The 27,014-nt window shown below is 29.4% G+C and overlaps 1 protein-coding gene across 1 annotated transcript in view; it reads left to right on the plus strand.

Moving 5' to 3' along the window:
• LOC145329684 (netrin receptor UNC5B-like) overlaps positions 1–27,014 on the plus strand; it is a 153,825-nt gene that overhangs the window by 95,783 nt on the left and 31,028 nt on the right. Inside the window, exons 10-12 of the mRNA XM_080174044.1 lie at positions 17,528–17,619; positions 17,782–17,989; positions 18,793–18,921. Coding sequence (XP_080030170.1) covers positions 17,528–17,619; positions 17,782–17,989; positions 18,793–18,921 — 429 coding nt within the window. The remainder of the gene's footprint in view (positions 1–17,527; positions 17,620–17,781; positions 17,990–18,792; positions 18,922–27,014) is intronic.

Here is a 27,014-nt window from a genome sequence, read left to right on the forward strand (position 1 = left end):
CCTTAATGGTTATTATTTTCATTTATTAGATTATAATTGATCAAGATTGTTCGATCGGGTAAAATCATATTTTTAACTTAACTCCAATAAATAAAATATAAAAATATAATTCTCTTTATTCAAACCCCTTTAGAAAACTATGGGGAGTTTAAAATCCCGTAACAAAATTTCTAAAGTTCTATTTACACAACTTCAAATTGATTTGGTTTGATTAAGGTTTCTAAATTATCTAAAATCTGCAGATAATGATTTAATATCGTTTTGACAACTGATAGGCATAGTTATTAAATTATGCTTAATTCTCTTTACCCCAACAAGTAGCTAACTAATTTTATTTTAAAGTCCAAAACTATATTTTGACTTTTCTTTATCCATAGTTGTTGAATCTATTTTAGATGCACTAAAATGTACTCAAGGGGCAATATTTTCAAATAAAACCCATACACATGACAATTCAGTCGTCTTGATACTGGTATGGTTACATTTTACCATTAACAATTCGAATATATATTACTTAAGATGAAGAAAAGGATCTAAATGTAACAATTAAGTTGTTGTTGTCATAAAAAAGAGAAAACAATAGTTATTATTACACTGATTCAATTTAGTAATTAAAAATTATGTATACAAGATTCAGTCGTCTTGATACTGGTATGGTTACATTTTACCATTAACAATTGGAATATATATTACTTAAGATGAAAAAAAGAATCTAAAAGTGTCAATTTATAATTTCTCATAAAAAAAGAGAAATAAATTGTTAGAATAATTTTTTTTCTTGGCGCATAAATAACTTAAACATTAAAATTCAGTTGCCTTGATTCGGTTAAGATTACATTTATTCTTATTTAAAAATTATTTCAATTTTTATATCACAGCTATAAAACTTAAAAACCTAAATTTTATTTTATTCTTAACTTTTATGAAAATATATTTAACTATTAATCTAAATATGTAAACACTTCTAAGAAAAGAGAATGATATTCTTTGATTTAATTCATGTAGTAGTTGTTTGAAACTAAACAAATTTAATGTCTTTTCGGTGAAAGTTGTCAAATTAAAGTAAATTTTTTTTATTTTACGAAATCATCAAGTTTTATCCACTAAAAAGCTGATATACTAACATAACTTGAGTACAATAAATTATAATATCTGCTAGTTTGTCCCTATTCCTGACACCACAAAGATAAACATTGCTAGTTTTTCTGCCAATTAACCCTGAATATTTACAGTAAATAGTTCAGCTTAATTAGAAGCTATTAATTTTTTGCTTATATCAAATTAGCTTTGATAGGAAAAAGCAGGGTGCGGCTGCTGACTATTTCAGAGTCAGAGTTTTAACATACTGGCGGCTGGAAATTCTTAAAAAACGGCTGGGGGTTTGGGGGAAGCAAAATTATATAGGAAGTGAAATGAATTAGTGGCTGTGATTTTAATTTTTTTTAGTACCTTAAGTTTGCGGATGCAGATTTTTTAATGATTTAGTTGGATATGGCTACATTTGCGGCTGCGATTGCAGCCGCTAAATCATTGTAAATGTCCCCTAAAAAAGTAAATACTAGATTTAAAATCTTAATTTTAAAACAAATGCTTTGTTATATTCAAAGTTACTTAAAAGACTAATTAGAGAAACATTGCAATTCTAAAAGCAAAAATGTAATTTTTTTGGATAAATTTTGCCCTAGCTGGCTTATTTGTGCAAACTTATCTATTTTTACTTGTGTGCATTCATCTTTTTTTCAAGCTAACTTTCTACATGTATAATATAAATCTAGCTCTATTTGTACATGTTGCATATAACTTTAGAAAGGAATTACCTCGCAATTTTATTTCTATTATAGTAGCCCTCCCCTTTACCTCTCTGAAACTAGCGGCTCCGCCTCCTGAGGTCTTTAGGAGCACTTTTAAAAGAGGAATTGAGAAGCTTCGGGACCTATAAAAAGCCTTAATGCAAAGGAAACCCTTATCGGTTCATTAGTCAGCAAGACACACAGACAAACATCTTGTAACTTTTATATATAGATATATGACGTTATGCTTATATCAGGTTCAAAAAGATTTGCATCTATAGGACCTAATAATTTTTATTTGATTTAGAAAACGGGTGAAGGGGGGGGGGGTTGAGAAGATAATTTTCAACCAACTTTTCCTTTCAAAGAATAATCTTACAGCAAAGTTTGTCTTGATTAGAGTTAAATGAAAGTTTGGACTTTCTCTATCCAACTATATAGTGTTTCTTCAATCCGTAGCTATGTTACTCTAAATCTTACATTTATTATTCTATTGGTCTGTCTGTCATTTACTTGGTATGTCATACGCCTGTTATAATTTTTGTCCTAATATTTTTCTTTAAAAACGTATAAATAAGGTAGAGATTTATCTAACAATCATATTCCTGTATCAATAAATAAGATATTCTTTGTAAAGATTAGGATAACACATTCTGTCTTGTTCTCAATTTACTATTATCTTGTTCTAGCTGCGCTGTTTCTCAACTTAATATCCTTATCACAGTCAAAGTATGATTTTATAGATTTTAAGGAAATGGCCAATCAATTATGTTTGTGCTAATGAGAATTATTTTCTTTTATGTATGGATGTAGAAAGGTTTATATTAAACCACTATATATATGTACTAGCGGCTTCGCCCCTAGCCTCTAGGGGCTTTGCCCCAAGAGGTTTGATCAACCTAATTTTTCGTATTTTAGATTTAAAAAGAAAAAGCAAAAAAAAAAATTTTTTTTTTTGGGGGGGGTATTTTTCATTTTTTGGGGGGGTTGGGGGTGTCCCACCCCCCAAGAAAATAGCTTAAAACCATCACAGGACCAGTAGGTATAATCCCTGAAGAGTAGAGCCCAATCGGTTCAGTGGTTACTGAGATCTTAAGCTTCAGACGGACAGACAGACGGACAGACGGACAGACGGACAGACAGACGGACAGACATCGTTCTACTTTGTATTATAGATGTATAAACCTTTGTGCATTTTCGTCATACCTTTTCTTCTACTTTTTTCAATTAATTCAAGGGTAAAATGAGAATTGCTCTGATGTTATGAGAGGTAGATGGCTGACATTTTTTGCAGATTTTTTTTGTGATTATTCCCCTGGTCCGTAAGTATCTACTTGCTAATTTATATTGTCCGTCTGTCTTTTACTCGAGGGACATGGTACTTATATTGAGGATTTCTCTCCCGTTTTATAACATAGACTTCTAAAATTTTCTGTGAAGATTATTTGGCACATACTTTGTTCTTAACTTGGAGAAATAAATTTACTTGTCTTTTTTATGAAAAAGTTTCCACTGTAAATGATCAATTGTTTCTTATTTAATTCTTCTTTTATTGAAATATATAATTAAAGATGCCAAGTCTCTATTGATCCTTTAATTGTACAACAATTAAAGTGTAAAGGGTCACATTCTAATTTGGTCGCTTATGCTTTATTTTAAGGTTTGTAAAGCAAATAATAGTTTTCAAAATTATAATTGTCTATAAGCTTTTTTGCTCACATTTTAGGTGTGTTATATCAAATCCACTTATGTACAGTTTACAATATGTACATTGTACAATATTGCAAAATAATTCTAGTAGACTTTCTTATCTTAACTCAAAGCATTCGAAAAAAGGCCTGAAAATGTTTTACCAAAAATTCAGCAATTTCTGTGTATGCGGATAATTCATCTGCATACCGCGTGTAAGCCTCAGTAAAATCGTTATACAATAATTTTAAAATTCAGCGTGATTTCTAAACCTGTTCTGCAACAGACAATCTATTCATTTGGAATTTTTTTTATCGCCCACAAGAGGGTTTAAATTTTAGGCTTATACGCGGCTGAAGCGCGGCTGCAGAGCCCTGGTTTTAAGTATTAATTACATTTAGTATTATAATTTTTCCCTAAATTTTACTTACTGAAGAACATTAAAAACTACATAAAAGCTAATTATTTAGTAGCTGTGTCTCTAAAAGATTTTAAACAACTATTACAGCTTTCTCTTAATTGTTACTTTTTAGATGCTTTGCATCTCCATAACTTATTTTTTCCTACGAACCATTATATTTCACATTTTGATGATTAACTAGTAGATTACAAAATCCTTTTCATTTGAAACTTGGTATTCTGCTACCTGTAACAGTTTGGAACAATTAAAAAGAGTAATGGAATACTAGATAATAGGACGGGTAGAATTATTTGAATTATGGATTACTAGGTCGATTGGACATAATTTGTTTTCCAATATTTGCTTCACCTTTCTGGATGTTGTCTTCCTTGTTTATTTAAAAATATTATTTTTAATGATTAGGTTATCAAATGATAAAAAAAATCATTTGTCTAAAGATGTCAAAATTTTGAAGAAGAAAAATAAATAAATCATTTAATTTCACTCAACAGTAGCAAGTAATAATCTTTATTTATGATTCTTTAAATCATCTTTTTTTGAACTAAAATATTTTGAAATTATAAACTACTACAAATTAGCACGACAAATTTGACTTATCGACAGTTCAACATAAAATTTTGGTAAAATTTTTCAATTAGTTTTCACTCTTATTATACAAAAACAGATATTGGGGGTGAAATTGCATTCCTTTGTGGAAAATTCACACCTTACAAAAAAAATTTATTATTATAGCTTTTATATAAATTTGTAATTCAATTTAATATTTCATTAAGCAAAATAACATAAATGCAAGGCTTTAATTAGCAGTATATGTATGTATTTATAAGATGTAAGTCAATCGTCATTAGATTAACCTACAATACATTGCTTTTTTCTGTTTTAGAGTTGGTCATAAGCAACTTTTATTTTGATTTTATTCTTAATCAAAGTTAAAACAATTTTAAAAAAAACTTATTTTACATCTTAAATAAAAATTTTTAAGGCACCCTTCATCTTTTGCTTACCTATATAAATAAGTATACATACATACATCCTGTTATTTGATATTGTTTTTAGAATAAAACAAAGATGCGTGTTTTCTGTAAATTAAACAAGTACATACTTTTCCATGGACATGTCAGCTAAAAGTTTAAAGAAGTTAAAAATAAAGAATAGAATTAAAATTTGATATAGAATATTTTGAACACCTTATTAACAATTATCGTCTACGCCCCTAGAGGCCTCTAGAGCACTTATAGTGAGGGGGAGGGAAGTTTCACCACTCTTTTTTTAATCTAAGTTTTATAAAGAAAAAGTAATGGATCTATAAAAATCTACATTGTAAAGGAGAACAATATCAGTTTTGTGGCTATCGTGATCCTTCAGTACACAAGACAGACATTTTGTTACCTTTAAGGACCAAAGAAATAATTATATGTATATATATTAACTAACATACAAGTTTAGAGCAGCTATGCTTAAAAAAATCCTCTTTTGCAAACCCTTTTAGGAAACAATTATTTCTCCTTGAGTGAAAACTTACTGCATAAGATCGACTGAGGTGCCACAAAAATGTTGCTTTTTTTTTAATGTGAAAAAAAAATTTTGGGATAATTTTTTCTATTCACGATTTCTCTGGAAGCCATTTGTACCCTCACTCAAAATAATTATAACCCAGCTTCTACCAATAAAAAAATCAATTCGGAAAAAAATTACGAAACCTAAACGTGTTTTTCAGCTGTCGTTGGGGGGCAACACATCGTAAAATTAACGACCTCACCATTTGCCCCCCAAATATTATTTTAGATTTATTTTGCTTGTTGGTTATACCTACCCAGTACCCATGAAAAGCTACTTTTTAAAGGAGAAACATATTGGTTCAGTGGTTAGAGAGATCCTTTGGTACACTACAAAGATAGACACACAGAGATCCTGTTACTTTATTTAAAGGATTATTATAAGCCCAATTTCTAGTTATACCTGTTTTTAGAATTAAAGTCTGAATTTTGTTTAGTATTTGATAGACCCACCCAATATTGCACACACATATATCTTTAGCACTTAAATTCTAATATTTCTACACTTTTAACCCTTTTAAGTTTTATATATACACACACATGTGCAGTGCTCACACATAGACACACTTACTAAACACATTTTCAAATATAAACATTACACATAAAGAAACAAATTAAAATAGGGAATAGAGTTTTAGAAAGATCTAATTTTTACAATTTAAAACATACATATCCTAGTAAACTGATTGAGCTCGTTCACATAGGTCACATGATGGGTTTAGGCTATTTTAATTTTAGATGTAATCCTTGAGATGGTTTTAGACTATTTTTATGTCATCGATGAAACTTTTCTTAGCAAAAAACATTGAGTATTTTCATAAAGATGTGAACTATGTAGTAAATCATAAACTTAATTATGATTTACCAGATTCTCTTTGAAATATGTAAATGTAAATCTAAAAACAAGTACTATGTATAAAATAAACTGTTTAAAAAGAAAAACAGTAACCCCACTTTTATTACTTTTATAGATGCTTTCTTTATCTTTATATCTAGGCATTAAACCTCTTTACATATAGCAAAGATCATTGTAAAACAAGTATCATTGTATCCAAATCTATACAAGATGGAAAGAAAATATCAAAATAAAACATTCAACTTTGGACACAATTTTATCTCTAATTATTTTCAAAAGTTTTTTTTTATTTGCTTTTTCCCCACTTATTTGCATATATAATTCTTGATTTGTTATCCATGAGTGATAATCAAGTATTTGCCCCATATGCAACCAACCTTATAATCTTTGCTAATTACATAAAGAAATCAAATATGTTTAATATTATCATTATTATCTTTTTAATTTGTAGAATAAAAAAAAATAGTTTAAAAGTAATATTATTACAGTTTGAATCCAAAGTTTTCAGAGTGTAAGGCACCTTTATGAGGTTAAAATTGGCAGGAACCAAACACAAATATAAAGTTATGTCTTCCCCCACTCTAAACCCTTTTCCTTTAGATATATTTTTGATTTATCAGGGATAAGGTTATAGGCTTACAATGTCTTTAACCTATCTTTCTTCATTTTCCAATGTCAAAAATAACTTTGCTAAATAAACTCATAACTTACTTAATTCAGTTTATGTCTACTTACCTATGCTTAGATATTTTTTTCATTTAAAATATTTTACTTATTTGTAATGTATCATGTATTGTAACTGCTACAGAAAACAGAATGAAAAAAAAACTTAATGCTTCTCCTCTCCATATCTTCTGTGGACTCTAATCCCTTAGAAGATTTTCACCTGAAGATGAAATAAACCTGGACTAATCCTGTTACCCGCGGATACCAGCCAGAGAAATAAAGATTCTTTACAAACAGAGTCTGCCAATTCTTTTTATATTGAAAGAATATGTTCCTACCAAATAATCAATCTAGAATGTTTTGGAATTAATTTTTAAAAGAAATATATTAATAAGAAGACAGATAGAAAGGGGACAATGGGCTGATTATTACACTAGTTCCCAAAGTAACGGTTTCTTATTCTTTGGCTTAAAAACTTTGGGGATTTGTATTGGATTCATTAAGTTAAGTGTTTGAACGTTTCAACCATTTATTTTAATCTTTAGGAAAGGTAATTTTGTGTATCATCATTAGAGATGTGCATCAATTTATCAGCCATTGCCTTATCCCTTTAGATACTTGATAAGAAGTAGCTACTCTATAATTCTAAATTTCATTAGGTTTTTCTTTCTGTTTGGAGGGAAAAAACTGCAAATTGTTTGGAAGATTCCTCTGACCAAAACTTCTATAATTACTCTGTAAGTCACATGGTCTAACTGTCCATACTTAATTAGAAGAAGATGGAATTTCTATGAAAAAAAATTAGTTGCTGCTATAACAAAGGCATATGAAATATTTTAAAGATTTTTCTACTAAATGGAATATACAAAAAATCGCTGTATTGGCTGCTTAATTAGTAGAAGTAATTTTTATACAAAATTTAGCTGTTTTGTAAAAGTTTCCATATTATGTGAAGTGTAACTGCACTTCTGTTGGTAGCCAAGAAGGATGCAGATAATAAAATCTTGTTTAATACCATACAAAAGGGAAAACTAGTTCTTACAAATTTAATTTACAATAATATATTAGGATGCATATATTTTAAACTTTAGATCTTTTGGTAGAAATTTGCTGTAGATATTTAGGCTTAATAATTTCTTGGAATCATTTGTTCTCTACATATGAATAAAGACCTAAAGATTTTCATGTTTTTTGTTGGTGCAGTTTATAAAAAATTATTATCATTTCAAACATGAAATGCCTATTTTGAAATAAGCACATAAGAATGCATTTATGCATAACATAATTATACTGCTTCTAAAACTCAAGCATTTGCGTAAAAAAGTTATAATCTAAAGCAAACTCATTCAACTACTTCTAAAGGTCAGGAATTTAGTGCATAGAACTAAGTTAGGTATTAGTTTAAACTGAGAAGTGAAACTAAGATTGAATTTTGAAGCATATTACTCCATCTCACAATGGGGTAATCAATCTCTTTCATAAAATGCCTGATAATAGATTAATAATTCACAACCATGTACATGATCAACATAGATTAAATATAAATGCTTTTATTTCTCAGGCCTTTATTATTCTTGATTCTGGTGTTTGAAACGCCCACACCTCTACTCTATGCAAAAGATAGAACTTTTACTACAATGACAGAGTAATCCTTTGCATCACACGTCAGGGAATCAGAAAAATGCAGTTCAAATGATGTAACTCAAAAAATGTTAAGTACAAAATGGCTTTTTTGATTGTAAGTGCTGTTCTTGCAATTAATTGGGAATGAATAACTAATTGTCACAAGTCTTATAATGCTCTGATAATAAGCTTAAAATTAAAAACTATTTAAACAATAATTTATTAGCAGTCAAGATGTTTTAAGGTTCATTTACTTTTCTCAATATTTTTTTTATTTATCAGCAGCATGTTTATTTTTTGTTGGTGTAATTTTTGAGTTATGCCCCAGATGCTTCACTTCAGCAGTTTGCAAAAATTATCCATCCAGATCTTGAGCTTTCAACTGACAACATTTCATAGATCAAACTATGCTAAAGGGATTTGGATAATACAGCAGATAGTTTTTGGAAACTACCTTAGATTGGACTCTTATAGTTATAGCTTAAATATGGATGTGAATTATGGGTGTTAGATCTTTAGACTATATACAGGGTGCGTCACATAAATCGGGACATTTTGTAATTTTTAAAGAAATGAACATAAAATCGTCAATTTTAAAGATTTTATTGAATTTTAAAAACTGGGAAGCAAAATAGGTATATGACTAGTAGATTATTCAATAAAATCGCCGCCAGTCTCAATCACCGCTTCTACCCGCCTCCTCAACCGCTGGCAGGTCCAGGTCATAATGTACCTGTCCAAGCTGGCGTGGTTCTCCTTGATAGTGGCAATGAGGGAGGTCTTTGTGGTATAGGAACGTCTATTGCTGCATGCTTCAAAGTAGCCCCAGGCCCAAAAGTCCATTGAATTAAGATCGGGCTGCTGGGAGGTCACATTTCCCTAAAATCATGAGTAACCGCAGAATCCAATTTTACCCAACTTTCAAGCTGCCATTAGACACGGAGGCTCTCATTAGGACCACAGTTGAGCTAGAACGACGTTCTTTACCTTTTTGGAAATGGCATGGAGTTTCAGCTAGGGTTGTCAGCGCAACCCATAGTCTAAAATGAGTTTAAAAGTTCTATATGGGTCCCTGAAATCGAGAACCGAGAAATTTTCATGAATTTTCACAATTTTTGACGTTTTTGACATCTCAAAATCTGCCACGTTCCACTTTGCTGGAGTACTACGGCTAAGCCATTTCAGATAGAGAGATCTAGTCTTTTCGAGTGTCTTACTTATGTATCTAACAGTATCCCCAGCAAGTTGCATAACTTTACCTCACCTACAGATGGGCTGAGGTCAGATTTAGTGGGCCCTAGTCGAGAATCCAGATTAAACCACCGGCGCATTTGGAATCTGCCTTGTTGAACATATGCGCGGCCAGCTCGGTTTACACGTCCATCTTCGTTTAAAGATTTTTTTGTGCTAGAAGGTCATTACCTAAGCTTTCTCTAGTGGGGTCAAACGTCCTGATTGGTCAAGTAGTTTTCGCGCTATGGCCGTTTAAAAAATGTCCCGATTTATGTGACGCACCCTGTATATTATATTTATATATTATATAAAGCCTAAACATTTGAATAAAGTCTTGGGGGTCAGTTTGTACCTTAACAAACCCTGAGAGGATAATCTTATTATCTTTATTTATAATCCTAATGGTGGAAGGAACTGATATAAGCATGCAAATTATGAAAATAAAATCATTTTATAACCTATATTATCTAATTTAATAAAATAAAAGTCTTTCAAAAAAGTTTTGGTCAAATACAATTTTATAATTATGTCTAATAATTGCAAATTATACACCTAATTCCTCATCTACAGTTTTTGTACACTTGTAGCATTGTGTAGTACTGTATGGACACTTAAACTAAAGTTTATGTCAACACTAATAACAACTTAACAAAGATATTAGCATAAAATCAACAGATAAAAAAGCATAAATGCATTTTCAATCAAATTATTCATTCACAAAATGAAACAATATTTCATTCAAATTAATAAAATAAAAATTACATTGAAATTTAACATCAAATAAATAAAATTCAAATCAGCAAGTATAAAGATAGGTTTGAAATCAAAGTTTTACCTTTTTTCTGATAAAGGTTTTAAAAGGATCTGGAAATAAAAGTTTTGGCAAAGGAGGGATATGTTTTCTGAAGATTATACTAAACAAGTTGCAATTAAGAATATAAAGAATTTTGAAGTTTCATTGTTTATTGTTTATTATTAACCAATCAAGCCTTAACTTGAAACACCTTCACAGGAAAAAGGAAACCAGGTAGACCAAAAACAACCTGGAGGAGGGAATTCCTGGATGAACTGAGAGATGAAAATCTATCATCTTTAGTGATGCCTCTACTGAGGTCCAATTCAAAGATAAATGGAGAACCATTGTGCATGGCCTATGCTCTAGAAAGAAGAGATCAATGGCGACGATGATGATTGTTTATTGTAAAAAAAATAAAGGACAACATTTCTTTTAATCTTCTTTTCCTTCTATGCTTCATATCAACATTTCTTTAGAATAATTTTCTCAATTTAGAGACAAGTTAAGGTTTTCTGTGAAATAAAAAGTTTAAATGAAATATTCCCTGTATGCTGACATAGTAACAAATCTTACACACATTTTCAGATAAAATTGAGATACATCAAAAAAGATTTTTTGAGATTTGACAATTTTTTGATAGGTTGCTTTTTTTGCATTAATTTTACCATAAGCCTTATAAATCATAAACCTATGTATTGATATGTTACTTTGAAAATCTTAGCTGATATAAAAATGTAAGAATTAGGTTAAATATCTTGCTTATGATAATTTAAAATACTAATATGATCATTTGATGATTTATTAATTTTTGTAGACATGTTATCATTTCAGCATTTTTGCTCTACATTCCAGTCATAAATCATTCATTTTAAATGATATTTGTATTAGAATTTCAAAAGATATTTTATAAAAAAAACACTATAATAAAAGCTTTTAATGTAATTATTGATTACTGTAAAATCCCTTTAAAAGATATCATAATGACAAAAGTGTTAATAAAAGCTTCTATTACTATTATTTTAAAATATGCTCTACTTTTAATAGAATAAAATACTATCTTACTCTTCTAATTGTAAAAAGAAAGTATTTATAGAAAGTATGTACCTCTTAAATGTATGTTTAGTATAAAATTTCTAGATTGACAGTATAAATACTCAGATTGATTTTAGGGTTGTTAAAATAAGTAGCATTACATTAGAATTAATAGTTGGGTTTCATTTTAAATCTGCTGTAATATTTATATCTAAATTTCTCTAGAAGCTGCTTCTGATCTATCTGTCCTTGCTTAAAGAATTCACAAAATATTTAGCAAAAGACTGCCCAAATAATTTCTTAATTCTTGTATCAAAGTAACAGGATGTCTACCTCTCTGTATGTGTGTCTGAAATGAAGGTATTTTCTAACTCTGAACCGTACTGGTTCTCTTTTAAAGGTAAGCCTCATAAAAGCTCAAACAAGGATTTTAACTACTTTGGGGGAGGGTATTTACCTCCACCCTTCCCAAATTTTTTTTTATAGCTTTTTCTATGTTAAACTTAAATTTATTATTAAGGGTTGACTTCCAAACTCTTTCATTAAGTGCCCCTAGAAGCCTCTAGGGGCCTAGTCATAAGAATTAACAAAAAGTTTTTTAAATGCTTAGGTAAGCTACAAAAGATATGTAACCATTTATCAAATAAATTTTATCATACAGGGTATTACAATTAAAGAAATGATGCTATTTAGAATTAAAGCATTTAGGCTAATTTTAATCTTTTAAAATGTCAACCAACAGTCCTTTTGTCAGTGGAGAGTGACATGTTTTCTGTTTTAGAAGCACAGACGATATGTTAGATTTTCTAAACATGTCTAACTATTGGTAAGATAACCGACCAGTCAACATATAAAGTCTTAAATTATTTTACCTAATATTTGTCTATTTCTCTTTTGATGTCTTTGGATTGCATTTCATGAGCTTGTAGATTATTTAAATATACACATCCATACAGATAGTTTTTCAGCTATCTTAATCAAGTAATGTCAATGTAAACAATTTTGGGAGAGAATAACACCACCATCCCAAGAGTATAAGCCCTTTTTAAAATAGGGACAGTGTCCAGGGTCGAACTAATCCCCCCCCCCCCCCCCAAGTGTAAAATACCAAGAAACTTGAAATGATGAAAATAATGCATTTCTGTCCTTATCCCTATATGTACAATATATACATACAAATAAACAAGACTTCTAATTAAGTTTTTACATAAGACCATGGGATAATAGTTATCTAAATTGAATAAAAACCTAAATGCAAAATGACGTTAGTTTAATGGTCATTGGATAATTTATGTTTTTGTTCTAAAGTTAAAAAGTTGCTACAAAAGACAAATTTTCAATATGATATATTAGGTGGTCATGGCTTGTACATTTTTAGCATGGCATTATTCTAATGCCATGACCATACAGTTTTTTTTTGATTAGATGACAGCTAAAAGAGGTTAAGAAACCCAACCTCTTTATTTCTTTTGGATTCTTAAACCGGCTCCATATAGAAGGTATTTTTTTTACCACCTTTACCCTTCACGCAATTGTAAATGCTTAAAATTTTTGCCCATAACCACGACGTCATTTTTTATCTATTACAAAAGCTGGTTATTTAGTTTCAAAATTGATTGTAATTACGAAAGATTTACAGTTCTAGTTTCACTATACGTTGTTGTACATAAAAGATAAAGGTTTTCAATCCCATTATTTTTCTGGGCTTAAGTGACAGGTATAGCAAAACCAATATTTTACACAATTTTATTTTTTTTTACCTTAGTTTAAAACTATAGTGACAGTTTTGTGAAGCTTATTGTAGCTTCCATTTAACTATCCCTCCCTATATTTCTGGCTTCTATGACACTTGAATGGTTAAAGAGTTCTGCACACAGTAGGATATTAGTTGGACAAAATATTTGTCCAAAGAAGTTGTATCAACTTTTTTTTTATAGCTAGCCGGTTCTTTTAGTAAGTAGTAGATGTAAAATTTTTCATAGAATTCAGATATGCAATCGGTTTTTTTGTAGACCTCTTATTTTTTAAGTAATTTAAGTTTTTTAAAAAAATAATTAAGTCGGTTTTAAGGTACTAAAACGCAACAAAATAAAAGAAGAAAATGGTCAGTAAGAACAAAAATAGTAAGATCTTTAATTTGACACCTTACTTTTAAAATTCTGTTGAGTAATTATTGAAAAAATCTATTTTTTTAACCTCGGTATAATAAAAACTTTAGACCTAAATATTTTCTCAAACAGACATAAAAAACATGGGTTCATATATACCTTTAGAATCAGAAAAATATTACGAATCCATTGTAAGCAAAATTGAAAAAAATTAAAAAATTAAAAAATTAAAGAAATGGCCAATTATTTTTTTTGTTCAGGCAACACTATTATTTTCCCTTTTTTACCCCCTCTTTACCCCCTCTTTACCCCCTTCCCATTTTTATACTCAATTGAAGAATTAAGACATTGCCTGTACAATATAATATGATATTTTCATATAATTCCTTTTATTGTAGTTTATATACTATATTGTAAACTTTTTTTTTCAATTTTGCTTACAATGGATTCGTAATATTTTTCTGATTCTAAAGGTATATATGAACCCATATTTTTTTATTTGTGAAATAATAAAATTAAGTTCAAAGTTTTTATTCTCGTGGGTTTAAAAAAATCGATTTTTTCAATAATTACCTGACAGAATTGAAAAAGTAAGGTGTCAAATTAAAGATCTTACTATTTTTGTTCATAATGACCATTTTCTTTCTTTTTTTTGTTGCATTTTAGTACCTTAAAATCGACTTAATTTTTTTTTTTTAAACTTAAATTACTTAAAAAATAAGAGGTCTACAAAAAAACCGATTGCATATCTGAATTCTATGAAAAATTTTACATCTACTACTTACTATAAGAACCGGCTAGCTATAAAAAAAATAGTTGATACACCTTCTTTTATGCTATTTTTGAATAAACATAAGACATAAGACTGACGTAATTTGAATTAGATTTAGACCTTTGAATCAGGTTGTAAAACTGTATAAAAAAAACAACGGTTTGATTGTACGACCTTTATTTTAAATTACTTCCTGAGTATTATTTTAAGTTGCGCCTGTTTTGGGCTAAGATCAAAGGAAAAATTTTGATTATATCCCAATATGTACCAGGATTAATATACTTTACTGCCCAGACAAATATTTGAATTTGCCCATTTCTATCCAATTTTGCCCATTTCTATCCAATTTTAACACACAGTGTTTATGACTAAAAGGTGACATAGAATTAGCATGGTGCTTTTTTAAGGGCTGTGATTTTAATAGTAAAGAAACTATTTTGTAAAAAAATTAATTACTACTAAAATTAATTGAATATCTGTCAATTGCGATAGATCTTTGTGATTTTTAATTATTAATATTTGAAATTAGTAACTCACATAACTCACACTGACCTACCCCTGTATCTATGGACTTTTTTATGATATGAAGAGTCATTATACATGACACCATATATGTGTACTTATGTACTTTTTCAGTGTACACAAAAAAAAACAAGGACAAATTTGTTTTAAAAAAGAATAATCTGTAGAAACATAAACAAAGTCATAGCTCAAAGTGTGATGTCTGTGCCGATGCCGATGGTGTTAGGATGGTTTAAGGCTACATTTAGCCTTTTGCCTTCAGCTCATAAAGTAAAATTTGTAGTGAATTAGTAAATTATACAAGTTTATAAAACAGATAATTTTATGTTGTACCTTAATTACCAGAAACATTTACAAATTGGATAGAAAAAAAATATCATTAAAACAAGAAGCTTAAAACGCTTTAACACTACCTATATTTTAACTTAAAAAATGAAAGTGTGATTGCTATCAATAGTAAATATTAAAGTTGGAGTGTTTATTTTGTTCAACAGGATTTAAACTTTATAAAGACTGCTTTTTAGAATATTTTGCCCTCCCAAAAGTAAAGAAATAAATGGTAATAATTATTGAAATTAACCAGTTGGAATGCAAGATTATTATCTTAGCACAAAAAGCATTCTAATAACCAGGGATTCAAGGGATATATCATCAATAATTCATTTTAGCTTTATTTACTAGATCATACCTTTTCATATAAGGAATCGCCTTGGAAAGTTTAAAATCAATATAGCTGTTTTCTTTACTACATGTATGGATGAATGGGTACCTAATGGTGAAAAGCTTTGCTTAAAGAAAACAAAATTATGCCTACTAAACGACTATATCCTTTAACAGCCATGAAATGGCTTTGTCTTATAATCTAGAACGGGTGTTATATCAAAATAACAAAACTCTGGTATATAAAAAAGAAAAACCTTTTTTCCTGGTTATTGTTCTAATATTACTTGGGGAATCAATATGGAATTCTGTCTACGGCATGTTTAAGGTTTTTTTGACAATTAAACAAATGATAGAGATTTTAAAGCACAAACAAATACTGCTAAATATTTGTTTTGAATGTATTCACACTTGTAATATCTTGGCAACTTTTTGTCAGAAAACCCTGGTGAGATGGAATGATACTTTTCATGCCTTATAATGACTGCATTCAATCATTTAGCAGGCTATCCAAATAGATTCACTAGGGCTAGGGATTAATTGGTTAATATACAATTCCATTGAGTAACTATAAATAATTAAACAAGCAACCCTTTGACTGTACAACTTTTTTCTGATGTTTTCTTTTTCACAGTAATGAGTTCTATTATAACTATTAATGTAAACTGCCTAAAAATTTAAAATGTAGCATTTTTAGTATGACCAGGTCTTGGTTTATAAGCATTGCAGTACACTTAGCTCCATAATTGTAGTCTACAGCTTCAACAAATAAAATTAGACAATTGGACAGCTTTAATGGCCATCTTCAATCATTCAAAATGTCGGGTTTTGCTCACCAAAGAGATGTTATCACAAAAAGATGGTATCACAAAAACCTAACCACAAAAGCAACTCATGTATATAAAATATATGCATTATATTTGAATTTATTTAACAAATTGTTATTAGTTTTTGCATTAGTTTCAAATTCTTATTATATAATACAAGAATTCTGGATTGATGCAAAAATCCTATAATATCCTGCCCACTATCAGAAATTTGAAAAATAGTGTAAAGCTTGTTTCTTTGAATATTAAATCATCTTTTAGTTAGTGATCTAATAATATTTTCAAGATAAATATTTTAAATAATTAAACAGTTTTTTAATAAGAAAAGTACAGAATTTATTAAATCAAATTGTAAAACACCTCTCATTGAATCCTAAACGTGTTTTTTTTTGTGCTTTACTTAAATTTCTGAAGTTTTGTATCTTATAATTAGCCTTTTTAAAATCTTGGTCCAATGTATGGACATTATTAACTGATTATATGTATGTTTCAAAGTGGCTGACAAGATAAGCCTATTTTATGTCCCTGCGCTTTGCGTAAAATGTCTCCAGGTGTTCATAGAATAAAACAACAAATAAAAAATAGAAAAATAACCATCGTCCAGTCCCACTGTAAATAATACACAAAAAATTTCATGAATAAAAAATTTGATTTATTTGAAATTCACTAGAATATGAAATTTTAATGCTATTTTGGCCAAATTTTCATTTGCTACATTCCCAGGACACCTTCCATTGTTTTTGTTAAGTCTACTTTTGGTAATCAGTAGCAAAGTAGCAGATAATTTAAACATGGTTTTACTGCAGACTAATTAATGAGACCATTCATTGTGGATTGTCATAGGCTTACCATAATTCTATGTATGTTAATGATTAAGATTTGATTCTTGAAATGCATTTTTTAATTTGACCCCTTTGCATTTAATTATGATAAGTACCAAGTTTAATAGAATTTCAATAATATTTTTTTTTCTCAGGTATTGACGGTGGTTGGTCCACGTGGTCTGCTTGGTCCAGCTGTTCTCGCGAGTGTACACAAATCAGCTGTTCATCACAGTGTACACAAACTAGGGATGGATATATTAAAATTTAGCTTTTTTATTTATAAAATTTTGCTTTCATTTAAATTGTCTTAAATGTATAAAGTCTTTTAATCCAAAAAATGGTTAATATATTTTATTTTAAATGTCTTTTAATCTCCAGCAATTTTTTAAGTATCCAACTTTTAACCAGGAGGCGTGTTTGTGATTCTCCAGCGCCCAGTAATGGCGGGCATTACTGTTTTGGCGTTGATTATGACTCACGAAAATGCGGTGATCAATGTATAGAACCCGCCCCATTGGCCGATGGTCCGCCGGTCAAACCGCCGCCGTCAAGAGATAATGGGGTTTGGGTTGAACCGGCTTTAACCAATGAAACGGAAGATGCTTACTCAATAGGTAAATTTTAAAGCATTGTTTTAATTTGATTAGTCAGTTCTACCAAGCCCTTTAACAAAACAATTAGTAATAAAAGACAATATTTTTAATGGCATTTACAGTTCAATTCGAAACAATTTAAGTTTTTATTTTGAAGGTATTATCAATCAATCACAGAATCTGTAATTAACAAGAAAAAAATGATATTTAAGGCTGACTGACAGACAGACATACACTCTTTTTGAATTAGCTGCAGTACTGAAACTAAAAATTAATATGAATAGCAGAAGTTAATCTATTCATATATGTAATATTATTGTAATAGCCTTTTTTATCATAAGAAAGGAAAAATAATATAATAATATCTTATGCTTTTTCTTAGACATATGAATAGGGGGTAAATATTACTTCTTTATAATATACACATTTGGTATTATTACATAAAAAAGGTTAAATGTCTTTTTTTTATCTTGCATTCCGTTCAGAAAAGTTTGAAATAGGTCTTTGTGGAAAGAGACTGACTAATTAATACAGACTTGTAGAGTAGCTCCGCTAATTAAAAAATATTAATCTAATGTCAAGGGATCTAAAGGGATAAGACAATGGCCTATAAAATTATGTACACAAAAATACCCCTTCCATTTTACTATTAGTGGTTAAAACGCTTGAACATTCAACATTCATGAAAAAAGCAATAAAATTTCAATAAAAGTCTCCAAAGTTGTCTAGCCAACAAATAATAAAACGGTGTCATAAAACTTTGTGGACTAGTGTAATAAACAGCCCAATATCCCCTACCTCCCTAAAATGATATTGTTTTGTAGGAAGCAACGAAATAGCACTGTACATTGGTCTGTCCTTGGCTGTGCTGGTATTCTTGGTTGTCGTCCTTGTTGCCATCAGTCTTGTCAGAAGGAGAAGATTACCCCATGGCTACGCCCTTACACAAACAGGTATGTTTCTTTCCACCATATGGCTTCGAAACTGATTAATATCTGCTGGATTAGAACCGGTTTTTAGCCATACTGAAAATTCATGTATAACATTGTATTACAGATTATTTTCTACGAATATGAAAATGAATAATCATTAAATAAATCTTTTAATTTTTCATTTTAATATCGCGGAAAGTTGCCTATAATACGATGCGATAAATAATTGTTCTTATCTTTTGGCTATATCTAAATCTGTATATATATTTTATTTATCTTTGTATTGTATATTAATTGATATAGAATAGATGAATATTGTGATATGCCCGCATACCCTGATAAAATGTTTCTCCCAGCTGGCTAATATAATGATACTTACATCCCCCTTTTTGAATTTACCTCATCCCCTCCCCTGACCATGGAGGATCGTATTGACCGATATCTAAGAACTATATTAACAACCTAACTTGACATTAAAAGTTTCCCTGTATTCTGTATCCATTTATATTCCTACATAACTTTTGATTTGTGCATCTATCTACCTTTCTTTCTTCCACTTTATACACATATCTTTTTTTAAATTTTTTGTATATCTTTGTAAGTATAAGTTTTAAAAATTTTTATTTGAATAATTTATTTAAATCAGATATAAAATATTTGTTAAAAATATCAGATTATCACTTCGTCTGTCATTTAAGATGGAACTAATAGGAGAGACAAGGATAATTTTGTGCATTTCTGACCATTTGCATAAAAAAGTAAAATAAAATAGATATAGTCTTTTTATTTTCAAAATTAAAATATGCCATTTTTTTCTTTATTTCCAATGGATGGACAATTCAAAGTTGACATTTTAAGTGTTTATCTGTCTGTCTATAATTTTTAGTTTTTGTATGACTGTTAGGCTTTCATATTAGTTGAAAAACGGACATAATGAGTTATAGAGAAGCATCATTTTTAAAAACTAACCGTTTAAAGCTTTCAAAATCAATAGCGTGTGGCAAAATATTAAAAAATCTTTTATATTTTATTTAAGCGTTCCTTTAATATAAAAACAAAATTAATTTATAGCGAAGATTCTAATCTTCACAAGAAAAGTCAGTCAATCTTCCTATAAACAAACTCTATCTTTTTGGATATACAGACGAACAAACTAGGTTTTATGGTAATGCTTTTTTGCAATCTACACAGCAAAGTCTTAGCATTTCAGACTGACTGACAAATAGACGGGAGTATGGCACATAGAGTAGCTTTGCTTAAATAAATATCTTTAAATTCAAATTTTTTTACTTTGATTTTTCAGTTTAGCCAAAGATTTTTGTTGACTTTTTAGATTTACATTAGATAAACACCTTTTCATTGATATTTTGTCAAAAAGTCCTTGAATATCAGATCAAAAAATGGATAGGTTTTAAGAAAACTGAACAGACTAAGATTTAAGTTTAGATAAATAAAAATTGGTGGGAGGTTAGGTTAGGCTAATTTTTATTTCTTCAAAAATAAAATATAATTTGATTATAAAACATGTTTTTTTTCTTTTAATCTGTACACCTCCCCCCTAAAATCTTTTCTTTAAAGTTAAGTAATTTTTCACTGTTTGAATTTTATCTGATAATGCAACGTTTTTTTTCCATTAAAGATGAAGTATCTTTATTCTTCTTTTTAATAACTCATGCCAAACCCCTCCCGCTCCACATCCCAAGATTTAAGGGTCAAAATTACACATTGTGTCAGCTGTTTCAGAGATATTAAAACATGTGCACGTGTAAGGACACATAAATAAATAGGTTTCAAATGATATGATGATTCCATCTTTTTTAAAAAGGTTGTTTACCTTCTGACTTAAAACCCCCTTGTTATAATAGTTATTTATCGCATTGTATTATGAACAGCTTTCCACGGATATTAATATGAAAAATTTTAAGATTAAAACTAGTTTTGTTATCCATGAGGGGTCGAAAGGCCCTAGCTGTTAATAGTTATTTCTCGTATCGTATTATAAACGGCTTTCCGCGGATATAGAATGAACAATTATAAGATTAAAACTAGTTTTAATCTTGTGATTGTACATTTCTATATTCGTAGAAAACTGGATATAATACGATGCTAGACATAGTTTTTTCGTATGGATGAGAACCGGTTCCTATCAACCGGATTCGAATGAATACGAGAATAGTTATTTCTCGCATCGTATTATAAACGGCTTTCCGCGGATATAGAAAGTACAATTATGAGATTAAAACTAGTTTTTTTAGCCCCGAGGTGCCGGAGGCACCGGCTAAAAAAACTGGTTTTAATCTTATGATTGTACATTTCTATATTCGTAGAAAGCTGGATGTAAAACGATGCTAGACATAGTTTTTTCGTATGGATGAGAACTGGTTCCTATCCACCGGATTCGAATGAATACGAGAAAAAGTTTTACATAATGTTTCAGTATGACTGAGAACCGGTTCTAATCCAGCGGACATTAATCAGTTTCGAAGCCATACTAGAAAATATTATGTTCTCCCAAAACCAGAAACTATTTTTTTCTTAACAGACCATCTTCTGGTTTCTCTAATGGTTGTTAATCTTTAATTAACCTAACCCAATTAACTAGTATTAAGTATATTAACTAATATAATAGTCTGGAAATATATTCAGTACCTCTTTCCTTATATATAAAAGTAACAGGATTTTTATCTGTATGTCTGTAATGACAGATTTCACTAAACGCTGAACCGATATAGTTCCCCTTTGACGTGAAACCTTTTGTAGGTCCAGGGAAGGTTTATTGAAATACCACTACCCTTTTTTGAAAAATCACTTTTGGAATAAAATAACCCATCATCCTATTTTTTTTATTAACTGTTATAGTAGTAAACTTATCTACTTGTTTTATGGTATACATATTTATTCCTTTAAAATGATAAATTGCTTAAAACCCACCTTTCCCTTATTTTTTTCCAGAAAACTTTTCTTTACAGGGATAACTAAATGCTGAAGCGTGGAGATTGAAAGATACCAATTGAAACAAAAAAATGATGCTCAGATAATAAAAACAAAACAAAAAGTGATATCTCAGTGGGGTCTTTTTTTCAGGCGTAAAGTAATTTATTTTTTATCGTGGCTTCGAAACTGATTATTATCTGCTTGATAAGAACTGGTTCTCAGCCATACTTAAAAATTCTGTATAGCATCGTTTTAATCTTCCTTTTAATATCTGCAGAAAGCTGTCTATTATATTTTCTTTTTCTGATTTATGATTTTTTACTACCTAATCGATTGGTTTATTTGATTTTAAACTTAAAAATGGAAAATTAAAAACCAATAAAGAGCCTACAGGGCTGAAACCAACTGACTATTGCAATTAAATTGAATCAATACTTTCCATTGAAAGTTTAGACATTTGTTGTCCAATTATTTTAAGATTGATTTATTGTCTTTTGTTTTTTCTATGCAACCCTGGGTACAAGTCTCCAGTCATGGCACTGCTCATGTTTTATGATTGAGGTGGCGTACTGTTCTTACACCAAGTTAATGTCAAAGCATATCACTATCAATCTTGGAGGACACACAGACAAAGGTTTCACACTAAAATTAATATAAAGGCAGTATTGTTTTCATATTTTCTATTTGGAAAATAATTTAAATTATTGTGGGTTATATATAAGATATATTCCATTTCTATTTATTAAAATATTTTATAAAAATTGATAAATCTTCAATGTGTCATATACGAAACTCAGAATCCTATGACTTATTATCTTAACCAGGGAGAGAGAAGATATTGGAATGGTAAAATATAATGGTTCCCAAAGATTAGAAAATACCCTCTCTTATTCAATTGCTTAAATACTATGTGTACCTAATTCTTGATTGGTTAGATCAAACTAGCAAAGTAAATTTAACCATTAATTTCAATCTTCTGAAGAGGTATTTTTTTCTTATATTTAAGTTAAATGATACAGCTCTCTCCAAATTTCTTTCATAATCTTATTCCCTATTCTAATATCTGTGGCTTTAGTGTAAAGATAAGATAAAGGCTTACGCGGCATACGCGCAGCAGGAGCTATTTCCGCATTTTTTCATGTTGATTTGAATTTAAGAAAAGCTGCCTCTGTTGAAAATTAATGTTTTTAAAGAATTTTCATCAATTTCAAAACTCTTTCTTGCGATGTTTTTTGACCTGAAAATAAAAATATGTACAAGAAAGTTCTTATTATTTAAATGATATCTAGAATTTTAGCCACAAAGCTGACTTTTAAATTGACAGAAAAGAAAAAATGCGTGTGTGGCAACCTGAAGGAATTTGTCTGTTCTGTGATAACAATCTTAAACATGACCCAAAGTCTTTTATGTCACAGTAATATTGAAAATTATATAAGGCTAGATGAGTTAGAAATCATGCTGTTATTTCACCTTAATTATCAATTCCTAGAACCCAGCTTTGGAATGTTAAATTCTTTCTTTTGCCTTCACGATCTTCTTAAAAAGTTTTGTTTTATTTTTGCATGGATATCTAATACTAGAAATTATTTAAAGTTCTTAACTTTAATCTTTGGATTGTTTTAATGTCATTGAGAAAACTCCAAGGACCAAGGCAAAATATCAACAACAAAAAACAAAGATAAAATATTTTTTTTTAACTTACCAACAGACAAACAGATAAAAAGATTTTATTAACATAATACTTTTTGAAACCCTATTTAATTGAATACATTAAACTATACCTTATAGCTTAGAAATTTGAATTAGTAGAGGTGATATATATTTAGTTGTTTGTAGTTGACTGAAAAAAGAAAATAAAAAGTAGGGTTATTATGGGACCATACATGTATTTTTGCCATGGCTCAAATTAGATCAAAAATTGGTATTCAAAAAATGATTAAAACCCAATAATGTCCATATTTTTTTCTGTACATACTTTTGTCTTGTTTTATGAAATTGAATTTTCAAGATATATTTCTCTCATCCTGTCTACGTGTCAATTTTTTAGCATACCTGGGATTGTCATTAGACTTTGAAGTAAATGTCTTTCACTTTGTCATTGATGGACATTTACTTGAGCATAAAGAAAAAAAATATTTTCTCTTTATGTTTTAGAGTATTAAATGTCTAAAACAGGTCAAAGCGGCCGCCAAATATACAGCCATTTGTGAATAATAGCTGCTGCTGAATTTAAATAAAATAATACATTGTCCAAGAATAGTACATCTGCGGTTTTTCTTTCATGATTCGCATAACATTGCTGCGACCGACGAGCCCTAACATTCAAATTACAAAAAAAGCTCTGCCTATATAATTATTAACACCCCTAAAAGCTTTCACATGGCTGATTTTTTCCCAACTAAATTTTTAAGGCTAAAATTATAAATTGAATATGGTTTTAACCCCTGTTTAATAATAGGGTGTTGTTTTCACCTAGCAAATATAAGCAATTTTAGCAGTGTGTATTTGTACAAGTCTTAGATCTTTTTTAAACCCTATACTGCTAATTTTTTAGGAGATGTTACTAATTTTAATTGTAGATAGAATACTTTAGACCCCAACAGGCGCTATTCATTATAAGGTTTGGTAGCCTGTAGTGTAACCATTAAGTGATAAACATATAAAATATAAATCAGTTATTAAAAAAATGTAGCTTAAATGTATAAACACAAAATATAAAGCAAAACCTTTAACAAAAAAGGTCAAATAACAGAATATTATATATTGTGGTATTCAAAGGATTTTTTTTATAAGCGTAGCTTCTTTATATTTAGGCGCTGTCCTATCTTGTAACAATTTTAAAGTGCCATGGACGGTACTTGGACGTCTTGGAGTTCATATTTAGTGATTCATTGACAATGCTTGTTAAAATATGTTTTTTTTTGTGTATATCTGTTAGAGTTATTACTAGTTCTTTTTTTTCTACTCAATACTCGTTATTGCTACGCTAATTTTAGACGTAATTGTCCTTGTTAAGCTGGCTTGAAACACGAGATATTAGGGGGTAAGCTTAGGTTTAAGGTTTGTCCTTTTCAAACTAAATGGTTTCCTGCAAATATTTTTATCCTTATTCTTTAAAAAAATATTTAATGCCTGATTGAAATGCATTTGCTTTTCAAGTAAGCTGCAAGAGTAGATGAATTGTTTGGTTTTGACTAAGCTTATGTAGGATTTTGCCAATTAATAGAAGCAAACATTTTTAAATGCAATTGTAAAAAAGATTGTTTGGTCAGAAAAGAGACATGAATTTTGTAAAATAAATCGTAGAAAATTTTTGTTAGAGATTTAAAATTTGATATTGTTGATACTGTCTGTCTGTAAGCCTGTGTTCACCAAAGGATCTCGCTAACGGCTGAACCGATATGATTTTCTTTTGCAGTATAAATTCTCATAGTGTGTGGGGAGGGTCGACGTCTCCCCTAGAGGCCTTTAGGGGCGTAGCCGCTGTTATGTATATATTTTATTAACGTCCTATGTGATGATGGTAGTTTAAACTTTTGAGAATTAGTATCACAGTTTGCTGTTCTCTTTAAAAATTGCTTTGCTACTTATGACATAATTTTTCATTTGCGGATTCCTTATTTCTCGCAGTCGATAGTTAATTGCAAATAACTGATGCAACAAAAATGTTGAAAAATTTAATGTTTTTACGACTTAATCTTCTTCCCTGTCCATTGGACAAAGTTAGCTAAGTGCTGGGTGCGCCACTAACTTATATAAATACAAGGGGTTTTCAAACAGCCCCCCCAAGATTTTTGTTTAAATCACAAGTTTTTTGTTCAAAAAAATTTATGCTATAAATCTGCAAGGAGCAATATGAAGCTTCTCTAAAATATGACACACACAATCGGTTTAGCATTCTATTGGGTCTTAAGCATATTTGTTTTGAATTAAAAAGAACCTTTAAAATAACACTCAATTATAACCTGTATTACTTCCTAAATAAGCTTGAATTACATAAAAAAAAACTTATTTGGATAAACTTTGAGTTTAAACTTTTTTTTCAATCCGATTTTTTTGCATCCCTCAAAAATAGAATCCAATTTAGAATTTAGCTTAACAAGGACACAGACAATTAATCTTAAACTAGATAAATGTTAGACAAATATTAATTGGATCTATTTTATTTTACTTAAATGTATATAAACCCAGAACCACTTCATTATGCAATCTACATTTTCCTGGATATTTTGTCTACGGTAGTCCATAAGTGTACAGCTTTACAGTACATTGTTTCTATTTGTTAAAGAAACACGTATGATAAAAGAAAAAGATTCTTTTTAAAGTAAAATGCTTATATTTCAATCAAAATCAATATTTTTTTATTTTTTACCGATCCACTTCATTATGCAAATCAAAAGAAAATCGATGGGAAAACGTTTGTTTTGCACTTTTCTCCACTTTTAAAAAATGATTCTGATAAAATAACAATTTTTTAAGGGATATATGCATTAATTATAATGAAAAACAGTTTAAGGTAGATTTTAATGATTTTTCTAAATAAGAAATAATTGAAAAAAAGAAATTCTACCCCTATCACTTTAGAGGACAGCTGCCGACCTTCAGTCTTATGGATGAAGCTAAATACATGTTAAAGATAAAAATTACCCTGAAAAGTATACAAAAATATTTTTTGATGTGTTAAAAAAATCCATTTTAAAATCTTGATTTTGAGGATGATGGCCTTTAAGATGCTCTTACTGGTGGTGAGGGTGAGCTAAATGTTATCTAAGTACATGACCATTACAACAACTTGTCTATTAACCTATGTACCATTTTTTGTAGTCATAGCAGCCTCCAGTGGAGCCTCTCGACATGAAATATAACCATTATCTAAAAACTACATTATTTACTTTATGAATGTTAGTAATTAAAATTGCAATTTTTTTCTTTTTTAATATTGCTTGGCTGGAGGCTGCTATGACTACAAAAATTAAACCATAGTTCAATATATAAGTTTTCATCATGAGCATGCACTTTGATAACATTTAGCTCACCATCACCACCAGTAAGAGCATCTTAAAGGCCATCATCCTCAAAATCAAGATTTTAAAATGGATTTTTTTTAACACATCAAAAACATTTTTGTATACTTTTCATGCTAATTTTTATTTTTAACATGTATTTAGCTTTATCCATAA

Source organism: Acartia tonsa, chromosome 10 (genome assembly GCF_053477335.1).
Source record: "Acartia tonsa isolate MP-2025a chromosome 10, ASM5347733v1, whole genome shotgun sequence".
NCBI classification, from domain to species: domain Eukaryota; kingdom Metazoa; phylum Arthropoda; class Copepoda; order Calanoida; family Acartiidae; genus Acartia; species Acartia tonsa.